Source organism: Halichondria panicea, chromosome 11 (genome assembly GCF_963675165.1).
Source record: "Halichondria panicea chromosome 11, odHalPani1.1, whole genome shotgun sequence".
NCBI lineage: Eukaryota > Metazoa > Porifera > Demospongiae > Suberitida > Halichondriidae > Halichondria > Halichondria panicea.
This window is the reverse complement of record NC_087387.1, coordinates 6,319,915-6,331,179: the sequence shown is the minus strand read 5'-3', so window position 1 is coordinate 6,331,179 and position 11,265 is coordinate 6,319,915. Positions and strand designations below refer to the sequence as shown.

General features: G+C 43.8%; 3 protein-coding genes and 1 long non-coding RNA gene across 4 annotated transcripts in view; 2 read left to right on the top strand and 2 right to left on the bottom strand.

The window, feature by feature from the left end:
• LOC135344131 (scavenger receptor cysteine-rich domain superfamily protein-like) overlaps positions 1-11,265 on the bottom strand; it is a gene marked incomplete in the record, with an annotated part of 804,697 nt that overhangs the window by 447,072 nt on the left and 346,360 nt on the right.
• On the top strand, positions 3,546-6,866 carry LOC135344096 (uncharacterized). Its single transcript, XM_064541190.1, has 4 exons — positions 3,546-3,800; positions 4,396-5,493; positions 5,757-6,549; positions 6,580-6,866. Exons 1-4 carry the CDS (start codon positions 3,561-3,563, stop codon positions 6,771-6,773), a joined length of 2,325 nt encoding a protein of 774 aa, XP_064397260.1. The 5' UTR covers positions 3,546-3,560; the 3' UTR covers positions 6,774-6,866.
• LOC135344199 (USP6 N-terminal-like protein) lies at positions 6,846-10,161 on the bottom strand. The gene is made up of 7 exons (XM_064541376.1): positions 10,011-10,161; positions 9,621-9,769; positions 9,137-9,375; positions 8,662-8,877; positions 7,723-7,788; positions 7,481-7,580; positions 6,846-7,270 (listed from the first exon to the last, which is right to left on the bottom strand). Exons 2-7 carry the CDS (start codon positions 9,691-9,693, stop codon positions 6,987-6,989), a joined length of 978 nt encoding a protein of 325 aa, XP_064397446.1. The 5' UTR covers positions 9,694-9,769; positions 10,011-10,161; the 3' UTR covers positions 6,846-6,986.
• Positions 10,390-10,992, top strand: LOC135344239 (uncharacterized). The gene is made up of 2 exons (XR_010397365.1): positions 10,390-10,681; positions 10,803-10,992. It is a non-coding gene; the product is annotated as an uncharacterized LOC135344239 (long non-coding RNA).

Below are 11,265 nucleotides of genomic sequence, written 5' to 3'. Positions count from 1 at the left end.
CATGCAAATAACCTGGCATCACAAACTTTATAACGGCGACATGTACTATATTAAATAGCTATAATCATAATAATAATAATTATAGCATAAATTATGCCAGGAGATAATTATAATGATTCTCGCAATCTCTGTTACCTCACTTTGCTTGCACTGCAGGTATAAAGGTACACTGTAAACAATGAAGTGGCGGTGAGCACACGTACATGTACGCATATTAATAGAGCACGCGTACGATTATTCATACTATAATATGCAATTATTTTAGTGTGCCCACTACACTTCATTTTTTACAGTGTATAAGCAAGGTCGCTTCATTCGTGGGTAAAATATTTGTGGATCCAGTGGTATAAACTTTTGTGGAATGACCGTTAGAAAGGTACGTTTTCCCTTCCTCAGTCAGAGTTCAGTGCACACACTACCAGGCACTACCTTACACACACACACACACACGCACACGCACACGCACACGCACACGCCACGCACACGCACACGCCACGCCACGCGCACACGCACACGCACACACACACACACACACACACACATGCACACACACACACACACACACAGTTGTAGAGTCCTCATCTTCATCATTGATCTTCAATGTTGTCCTACCTGTTGTGAGTGTGTTGGCTGTACTAGCTCTAGTTGTACTGGGTGGAGCTGTTTATGGATACATTCAAGTGATTACTCATCTGTTGAAGATAAAAAACCAACAAACTGGATCCAGAATTGCTAAATTGATTTAATTATAATAATAATAATTATAGATTATATAATTATAACTATGAGTCTGTGCATCGATTAAGTAGCGCAGTTATTTCTGCATGGACAAATTATATCATTTTTGTGACTAAATTGTCTATCAACGAGCTCATTAGTACGTGACTAGCTAATTACCAGACCATACCCACAAATGGCTCACATACGCTTTATGTCAATATAATATATACTATAGCTTTGAGAAATCCATACCCATGCAGGGCACCTATATGGATGGTCTCTCGGTTACGTAATGTACTTGGTTTGGGTTCCTGCTCAACATTACTACGCTATTGACCTATATCTGAGAGTTCATTATTTCGTTGGTGGAGCCACTCTGCTTTAAATATTATACTCAGTAACATTACAGATCTCATTTGGAATCCACATACATAGCTCACTCTTCCTCAGAACTCTGACCCCTTATCAGTGTTATCAGTGGATGTTGACTAGACTATAATTATAGCAGTAAAATATTCACAATTGATAATAAGATAATGGTGAGCTCATGCATCGATATAGTTTATGATCACAAATATCTTATCGTATCATGCATGCAGAAAGACCTCTATAGCTACTTAATGACTTAATAAGAGTAACAGTGATATCAGTTTTGCAAAAGTGCATGTGTTCAATTGTCATAAAACCCATGTGGTGGCTATAACATGGTACAACAGCCAACACACTCACAACAGGTATGACAGCATTGAAGATCAGTGCATGATGAAGATGAGGACTCTACAACACTTACTGTGGAGCTCGTTAAAGGAATGCAAGGTTTGCTTTGTCCCTGTAATCTGTACACACTCACCTTCACAGTTTGGAGCCTCTCCATCAAATTCACCAGTAATGCTATTGAGAGCATAATAATTATTGCCAAATCCATCAGCGGCAGCAGAATAGATTATGCTGGACACCATGCACCAGTAACAACTGGATCACAGCCGAACCACTTCCCAGCACTGATCATTGGAAACATACTGTTGATCTCCTTTTTCTTTGTCGCTTCCTTGTTTTTTTCTTCGTTCCTCCAATTTTCCTCTTTAATGTGACAAAGATCAGAAAAAGGAGGGCCTGCAAAGGAGGCTATAGTTTGCTCATGCATGCATCTTTTGAAATCCACAAACCGCTAAACTGATAATCATTTTTTCAGCCCGTGCAAAACTGATAATGTCATCGATCAAAGTAGTTAAATCAGTTTCTGCATGATAGACGATTATCCTTTTTGTGACTCTGATCAATAATAATTAAGAAAGAGTAATACTCGATTGTTTATCAAATTAGCTCACTTTACTTTTGATTGAGTATTCTTACTGTAGCATATCTCTAGTTCTATTGACAACACTATAATAAGGTTTTTCCAGTGTAGTCTGAGGAAGACTGAGCTATTTTTATGTGGTACATTTATCTTATATTGAGGATTCCAAATGATATGTCAGTTAAGAACCGCATGCAGTACTTCCACCAACGAAAATAGTGAAATACTCTGAAGATCTAACAAGTTGTTTCGTACAAAATGTACGAAGTTGTAATTAGAATTACACACGTAGCCTGTATAATGTGTGTGCTGAGGAAGGACCCGAGGTTAACGTGGTGCATGAGGTGAATAGAAATCCAGACCACAGGCACTCATCACTCCATAGCCAATGTGCATCAGAGGCTCATCACTCCATAGCCAATGTGCATCAGAGGCTCATTTACTATAACATATCGTTACAGTAACATAAAACATGTCAAATGAAACGCATCTTATGAAATAATATTTCATGTAGAAATGACATAAATTTCTGTTATTTTAACACTAAAATACGATGATGCATCTCATATATAACATAAGTGTTTTTGCTGTGTACCACCCACCCACACCATGGAAGGCCTTAGACACTGGCACTAGTGACCTGACAACTCAAGTAGGCCAGGTGTCATCGATATGAAATGGACCATAAAATTAGTGTTTTTTCCCTTTGGAACTATTATTTTAAAAATAAAAGCCTCAAGCGAACTCACATGCCAGGGCCGTAAGAACCAGGGGGGCTGGGGATCCCCATGGTTTTCAGACAGTGAAATGAGGTGGGGCTCCTCTGCAGAGTCCAGCAGATCACAGTCCTGATATTATATTTAGTGCCTTTTAATCTAACCATGCACATTAGTTAAATGCATGTGGTTTGTTGCAATACAGTAACTAAAGTAAGTTGATCCACATGCAGCTGACATTTATATAGCTAGAACTCACTATGGAACAATATTCATTCTTTTTTTCTTCAGTACCTCAGCCTGCCCATGATGAAGAAGGTAGGCGAACTAAGACCTTCTTCTTACGAAGCTCGATGAATCCCCAGCGTCTATTATGTACACACTGATGCGCTTGACTTTCAAGCAGTTGCTCGTGACTTTGCTTCCACTAACACACGTCAAATAAACTATTTTGCTATAGCTCTCACATTCATTTATGTATCTTTCTCCTGAGAATATACAAAATGAAAAATTTTGCCCCCGGCGGGACGGGAGGGGGAATTTCCTCCTCCCGGATCCACCCCTGCATCGCAAGGAGAGGTTCCATTCCTTTTTTCTGCCCCCCCCACCTAAAAAATCTTCTTACCGCCCTGCATGCTAGACTGTGTCTAGAGTCTCACCATCTCATACTCTGGCCAGATCAGAGGCTCCACCTCCTCAGTCAGAGTTCAGTGCACACACTGCCAGGCACTACCTTACACTGCTCTGAGAGCACCCTCCCTCACAACCAGCACGTACTACCTGTGAGCTTTGTGAGGGTGTGTGGGTGTAGGTGTCAGTCCTTGCACATGCGTAGTAAGTTACAAGACACTCCCAACTGCAACAAGGTACTCCCCCTCACCTACAAGATGGCTAACAGAATCACAGCTCCTGAGTTGGAGCAATTCATAGTCGCTACTGTTGAGTTGACTGGACGCGCACTAGGAGCAGGTGCTTATGGCAGTGTGGAGGAGGTAGAGATACCTGGAGCAACGGTAGCTGCCAAGAAACTGCACCAACAGCTTGTCAACCTGGGCTCTCCACAGCAGGTAGCTACACTGTTATTTTGTGCTAGCTACCAATTAAAGTCGAGTTAATGGTGTTTTAAAGTGTGTTGAGGGAGATAGTGATGTTGTACACTCAGATTCAGAATCAGCAGGGTTAAATTATCTAGGGCAGAGAGTTAAACATTTGTTTTTTCTAACGGAAGGTGTGGATTAGATAACTAGCTCGAACTTCTATCATACTATTCACTTGCACTGTTACAGAACAATGACTACACAAGTTGAACTGTCATGCATGGCAAAGATACAATACACTTTTTATTGACATTGATTAAATTGGGTGGACTAAATTGTTTTTGTAATGTGTATGTCGGTTCCACTGGAATGTTTTCATGTGTTTTGATAAGTGATCACTAATTATGTGCCAGTGTAAACAGTTGTAGTGCCACAGTTTGTATAGTGGTGCACAATTAAACTTTCAGTGATCTGCTTTACCATATCTCAAGATTGGAATGCGATAACATTACATGAAATAGGGTAAGGAACTTTTGGGTTGAATTGAAATCAGTAACAAAATTTCATCTGATATCGCTACTGCAAGGCCAGTATTGACTAATTAACTGCCTGATTTCCCCCACAGGTTGAGAAATGGGTGAATGATTTCGTGGAGGAGTGTAAGCTGATGAGCCAGCTCCGTCACCCTCACATAGTACAGTTCCTGGGGGTGTGCTATCTCCCTGGAGCCCAACTCCCCGTCCTACTGATGGAGAAGCTACAAACCAGCCTCGACAACCTTCTGGAAACCAGCCCCAACATTCCTATTGACCTCAAAGTGCACCTTCTGACGGGGACTGGCCGAGGGGTGGTCTATCTGCACAGCCGCACTCCACCCATTGCCCATCGTGATCTGTCTGCCAAGAACATTCTAGTTGATAACGGTCTCAATGCCAAGATAGCAGACTTGGGTGTTTCTAGGATTGTGAACATTCAGCCTGGCCGGCTAGCTGCCTCGATGACTCAAATGCCAGGCACTGGTGTGTACATGCCACCAGAGGCAGCTCAAGAGGAAGGGGTCACACGATACAACACTGCCATAGACATCTTCTCCTTTGGTGTGGTATCTCTCTTCACACTGACGCAAACCTTCCCTAAAGATCTCAAACCTTCAACATATCGAGACCCTGCTTCTCGAAGGCTGGTTGCTCGCTCTGAAATTGAACGCCGTGAACATTACATCATTCCAATGAAAGCAGCTCTTGGTGAGACCCACCCCCTAGTCCAGTTGACCCTCGCTTGCCTGGAGTATGACCAAGAAGATCGACCATCTGCTGCGGTGGTGTTGAGAGGATTGGAGGAAGTTGGAAAAACACTCCCTCAGAACTGCACCCAGACCAAGCTGGAACTGATTCAACAGAAAGAAGAGATACAGCAAGTTGCTGCTGAAAACCAAGCGAAAATTAATTGGCTTCAACAGCAAATCTTTGAAAAACATGCTCAAATTGATCAGTTTCAACACCAAATGGCTGAAAGAGATGCTCAAAACACTCAATTACAAGCATCTATCGATCGTCTTCAAGCTGAGAAACAAGAGCGAGTTTGTGGACTGGAAGAACTGACCACTCTCCAACAAAAGCAGTTGGAAGTTCAACGCAGAGAAATTGATCGTCTCTCCACTTCAGTGAGGTCTCTACAGATACAGCCTCGGGAGGACACACCTCAGGGCTCAGGACAGAGAGAGGTGACTGTGTGAGGGGGGAGTCCCTTATGCATACATGGAGTTGTGCCTCAATATGTATTGTACTTTTGGTTGCCATTGCCTAGAATAGGAATAATAGTTTTGATGAGCAAATGTATTCCCACAAGAAGGGTGGTGGTGTCAGTGGGTCGGGATGGCAACAACTACTAAAATGCCCTTAATTAATTTATGTGTAAAATAATACAACCTTAATTGTTTGTGCAATACCACCACTCACATAATGTTCAATGAATTTATTTTTACAGGCAACCACAAACAAAACCACACAACCAATCAAGATTGTTGATTCGAGCACTGGAAACGCATTGCTACCACACAAGTCGACCACACCACAACCAACTGTTCCTACTGCCATCACCTTCAACTGGACAACATGCAAGAACATACCAAGGACGATGAATGTGTACGATCAACCTGTGACTATCAACGGGAAAGTGTACATGAGAGGCATGAGTAACAGGACTGGGACTGTGCTAGTGTACACACCAGATCAGGATAGCTGGGATGAGCTGCCACCTCCTCCAGTGAACCGCTTCACCATAGCAACACTGAGAGGTCGACTGCTAGTGGTCGGAGGTCTGGACAAGTCTGCTAAAAAGATTTCGATTTCGAATACCATCCTAACATTCGATGAGAGCTCTCGACAATGGGTCCGGTCACTTCCCCGCATGCCAAAAGCATTAACTTTTTCAGCAGTTGTTGAATATCAGAACCATCTGATCGTTATCGGTGGAGTTGACTCAAACAACGCTAGAATAGCTGACGTGAACATTCTAAACACAAGTAACAAATGGATCACAGCCGAACCACTTCCCCGCACTGATGACTACAGCACTTGCCTAATTGGAGACACACTGTATCTTGTAGGTCAACGCACTAAACAAGTGTTTCGAGCTCATGTACCCTCCCTCATATCACGAGCCAGTTCTGGTGTGTGGGAATCTGTCGCAAGTGTGCCATTCTATCGGTCGTCTCCCATCGCCATCGGCAACACCCTCCTGACTGTGGGGGGTAAGGATGATCCAGGAGTATTTGGAGGTCACACTATCTATCTAGAACTATTTAAAGGTAACAATACCTCAAGCATCCATCTGTACGATCCCACTAAAGACCAGTGGACACAATGTGGTGACCTTCCCGAGAAAATATACCTTTGTAATTGCATTGAACTATCTGGCAAACTGTGTGTACTTGGTGGTAGCAGAGATATCACCACCACTATCAGTTCTGTGTACACATCAATCCCATCCATTACACACTAGTAATTAATTTTAATTGGAATTCCATGTTTATTATATAATTATAAGCATCCTTATCGTACAATTATGTGTCAGTTGATTGAATATTGTTTCTGATATACATTATATACACAAGACAACATACAGTAACAGTGAAGCACACTTGTATACAGTTGGTGTGGTGACATACAAACAATCAGTGTAACCATAGAAACAGACAAGATTGAGGGGGTGGGCTCACACCCACGACTCTGCACTAGAATCAGGACTAGCTCCAGTCACCACTAAGCTATCATGAGTTCCACTAGAGGCAGAGTTCAAAGCAGCTCTCTCCAACGCTTGTCTGTTGAGCTCTGACAGTTCCACCAGCTCCACCACTTGTGGGATGGCTTGTCGAGACTTGCTGAGGTCGGCAGTCACACTCTGTAGCTCAGCGATAACCTCATCTTCGTTGAAGGACTGACGAGATAGCTCCTGGAGAGAGATACGAATACCATCCTCTCTCTCGCGAAGAAACTGCCCTGTCATGTGTGTGTGTGTGTGTATGTGTGTGTGTGGGGAGGTGGTCTGATTATACAGTATGCACATTGTATGTAATATCAGTTTTCTACGAGTTAGTGACTGAAATATGTGTGTGTAGTAGGGAGGGTAGAATGTGTGTGAACGTACTGTACATTGATATAGGATTAACTCTAGCTGGTATTTAAGCCATGACTGATGGTCCCACTCACTAGTGTTCATCTTGAGTACGACTAGGGACATGACAGCGAGGACACTCTCTCCCTGGAAGAATAGGGCATCCCATATACGCAGGACTAACTGAAACGGAAGCTGTGGACGAGGGAGGAGGGGTCAAAGTACAATAATTAGCGTAGAAAAACAAGTTCAGTACGAAAAAACACATGACAGAATGTGAGGACTAGAGGCGATGATGATGCTTAGTGATCACATGACACACACTACACAGACTCACAGCGTCTAGATAGAGCTTCACAAACCAAGCAGCACTGTACTCTGAGGCATTCACATGATACTTGTTCTGGGGGAGGGGCACACGTTAAATAAACCAATGACATCACTCAGTAATAATACACGTGTACACAGCATCACTGTCGCTAGATAATAATTATAACTATCCCTCCCTACATGTGGTAGGAGGGCTGTACATTGTGACTGTGAGATACACCACACACACCCACACACACACACACACCCACCCACCCACCCACACACACACACACACACACACACACACCCACACCACACACACACACACACACACACACACACACACACCCACACACCACACACACACACACACACACACCACACACACACACACACACACACCCACACACCACACACACACACACACACACACACACCACACACACACACACACACACACACCACACACACACACACACACACACCACGCACCACGCACCACACACCACACACAACACACACACACACACACACACACACACACCACACACACACACACACACACACACCACACACACACACACACACACACCACACACACACACACACACCACACACACACACACACACACACACACACACAACACCACACACCACACACACCCACACCCACACACACACACACAACACACACACCACACACCACACACACACACACACACACACACCACACACACACACACACACACACACACACACCACACACACACCACACACACACACCACACACACACACACACACACACACACACAGACACACCACACACACACACACACACACACACCACACACACACACACACACACACCACACACACACACACACACACACACACACACACACACACACACACACACACACACACACACACACACACACACACACACACACACACACTCCTCACCAGATGCCTGTCTAGTTTGGGCAACAGCCTCTTCCTCATGTCAGCATGATAGTCACAATAGGCCAACAGTTTGGGCAGCCCTGGTATCAGTAGACCATGCATAGCGTACTTCTTGTTCCCTATTAAAGCCACGAGAGCCCAGAATGCATCCTCCTCATTGAGATACATGAGTAGCACGGCTGCAATACTGCTCATCCCCTGACAATAGCCCAGGCTCTGTGTGTGTGTGTGTGTGTGTGTGTGTGTGTGTGTGTGTGTGTGTGTGTGTGTGTGTGTGTGTGGACTGGGTGGTAATACATGTGTGTGTGTAGAGTGGATGTGTGTGTGTGTGTGTGGGTGGTGAGACATGTGTGTGTCGTAAGGTACAAATCTCATTATTTACTCTAGAAATCATACAATCTCAACAAGAGTTACAGGCAATCAAAGCCAGCCTATCAAAACACCTTATTATCAGTCTCCAGTCCACCACACTCACAGGATTGTACATGGAGTAGCCAACCAGCACATGGAACAAGGCCTGCTGCTTGATCCCATACCGTTCCCTGTACATAATGTGGTTCCTGAACGTCCTCAACACGTCCAGATCAATCTGTCGTACGTCAGGTGATGTGCGTCTGCCCAACTCCTTCATAGCCTCATAGATACCGTCTTGTCGTAGGTTCTCAATATCGAGCACATGTCTCCACACTGACCCACGCACTGAGTTAGGGATCCCTGCACAAGAGGACACTCATCATTATCAGGGAACTATAATTATGCACACAAGAGGAGAGTTTTAGAGGAGAACTTTGGATGTCCGTAACTTAAGTTGGGATACTTCAATTATCAAAACTAAAATATGGATTTTGTAGCTCTTTGGTAGCTGTACGATATGATATGCTTAGATCAACAATTGCTTCACTATATGCAATCTGTTTTATACAAATCTACAAATCTATACAGCCCATATATGGTAGTACCTTTGTTGACCCTTCTGTGCAGTGTTGATGAGTGGTTGTATCTGTCCCACTGACTGACCATGGTGGCCCACATGATTGCTCTCTCTCTCTAACTGAACCAACTTCACTGTTCTCACATACCCGGCAACATCATCTCCTATCTTCCACACCTGTGAAGGGGAGAAATGTTGTGTGTGTGTGTGTGTGTGGGGGGGGGGGGGTGAGAACACAATAAATGTGTGTGTGGCAGCATGCTTTCAAGACGGCCACTCCAGCCTCCTTCATTAAAGGGTACGGTAGCCTAGCCACGTACCTCTGTCGTGTCTTTTGAAATTACAGTACCGCATAAACATAACAACAACAATAGGACCAACAAACATACAGTGCATGCTATTAATTAAGATTGCTTACCTCTATAGCTAGCTAGTCTCATTCTTCCAATCCTCCCCCGTATACCGTTTGCTCGGACATCTGTTATAGACTGGCTGGCATGTCTGTATCCTTCCCCAAACAAAAAGACATGCACGTACGTACATGGCCCCACCCACTTGTTAGATCCATTCCACAAGTTATGTAACTTCTGTTGCAGTCGCCACATTTACGTTTGTGTTGTTACTGTTACGGGATTGGCTTTGTTCACTCGATATCAGGAACGGAAGTTATTTAACCACAACCACACCCCTCGAATTCTTCACATAATAGCTTCAGGGGCACAACATTCATAAAGGATGATGCTGAAAGCCTCCTAGAGCTGTACTGTACAGCTCTAGGAGGCTTTCAGCTGTACTTTACTAAGTAGACTACTATGAGTACATTGGTACCAGGACTCCAGTGAGCAAGCTCAGGGGCGATCCTAGGATTCAGTTAATGGTGGTGCTCATTGCGCGTGAAGCGCGCCGCAAAATTTAGACCACCCCCACTTCCGGGATGACGCCCCTTTTGTCGGCAACGCCCACTGTTTTCTAGATGGTGCACAGCCACAGTACTGACAGTATTTTACAGTGCCATCAGCAAGTCAAGAATGTTTACGACCAGAAGCTCAATTCGCCTGGGATGGCAAACTCTAGCCAACTCTTCTTAAGGTATGTCAAATGTCAATGCAATCATGTCTAGTCTACTCTGTGTAAATGTAGAAGTGTAAGTGATGATAAACGTTTGTTCCTTTGCTTGATCTGACGACAGTCTTGATTCTTTTCTTTTCAGGCCACTAAAAGATTGATCAGCTTACCAGGAGATGACAGGCAGCGTACAAAGTATGACCACCAGTACCTTGATGTTGAGGAAAAGAGACTTTGTAGTTTACATTGCAAACATTGATTATTATTAATTAATTTTATTGTACATACATGTAGGCTTAATTATATAATTATACTATACATTCATGTACCTCATGTACCTGGTCCAAGAACCTTGTTGTGCTGCATGTTGTGAGGCCAGCTCAAGTGTTTGATACAGCAAACCACTTCCTGCTGCCTAGCCTTATTATTGAGCCCCTCCCCACTCTTTATTAGTTCCCATGGATATCCCAGTAACGATAAGTTTTTTAGGCTAGCTAGCTAGATCTAACTGGTATAAAGTTATTGTAACTATCACTATTAAGCTGTAGATAGCTGCAGTAAGTGTAGCTTCCTTCTAGCCAGCCAGTGATGGTTGAACTATCTACTTG

What these genes read in the sequence shown, in the direction of transcription:
- LOC135344096 (XM_064541190.1), top strand. Translation starts at nt 3,561, where the DNA reads ATGCGTAGTAAGTTACAAGACACTCCCAACTGCAACAAGGTACTCCCC. An exon ending in ACCTGGGCTCTCCACAGCAG is followed by an intron (nt 3,801 to 4,395) that starts GTAGCTACACTG and finishes TTTCCCCCACAG; the next exon opens with GTTGAGAAATGGGTGAATGA. An exon ending in AGGGCTCAGGACAGAGAGAG is followed by an intron (nt 5,494 to 5,756) that starts GTGACTGTGTGA and finishes TTATTTTTACAG; the next exon opens with GCAACCACAAACAAAACCAC.
- LOC135344199 (XM_064541376.1), bottom strand. Translation starts at nt 9,693, where the DNA reads ATGTGGGCCACCATGGTCAGTCAGTGGGACAGATACAACCACTCATCA. An exon ending in GCACAGAAGGGTCAACAAAG is followed by an intron (nt 9,376 to 9,620) that starts GTACTACCATAT and finishes CCTCTTGTGCAG; the next exon opens with GGATCCCTAACTCAGTGCGT. An exon ending in TGAAGCTCTATCTAGACGCT is followed by an intron (nt 7,581 to 7,722) that starts GTGAGTCTGTGT and finishes CCTCGTCCACAG; the next exon opens with CTTCCGTTTCAGTTAGTCCT.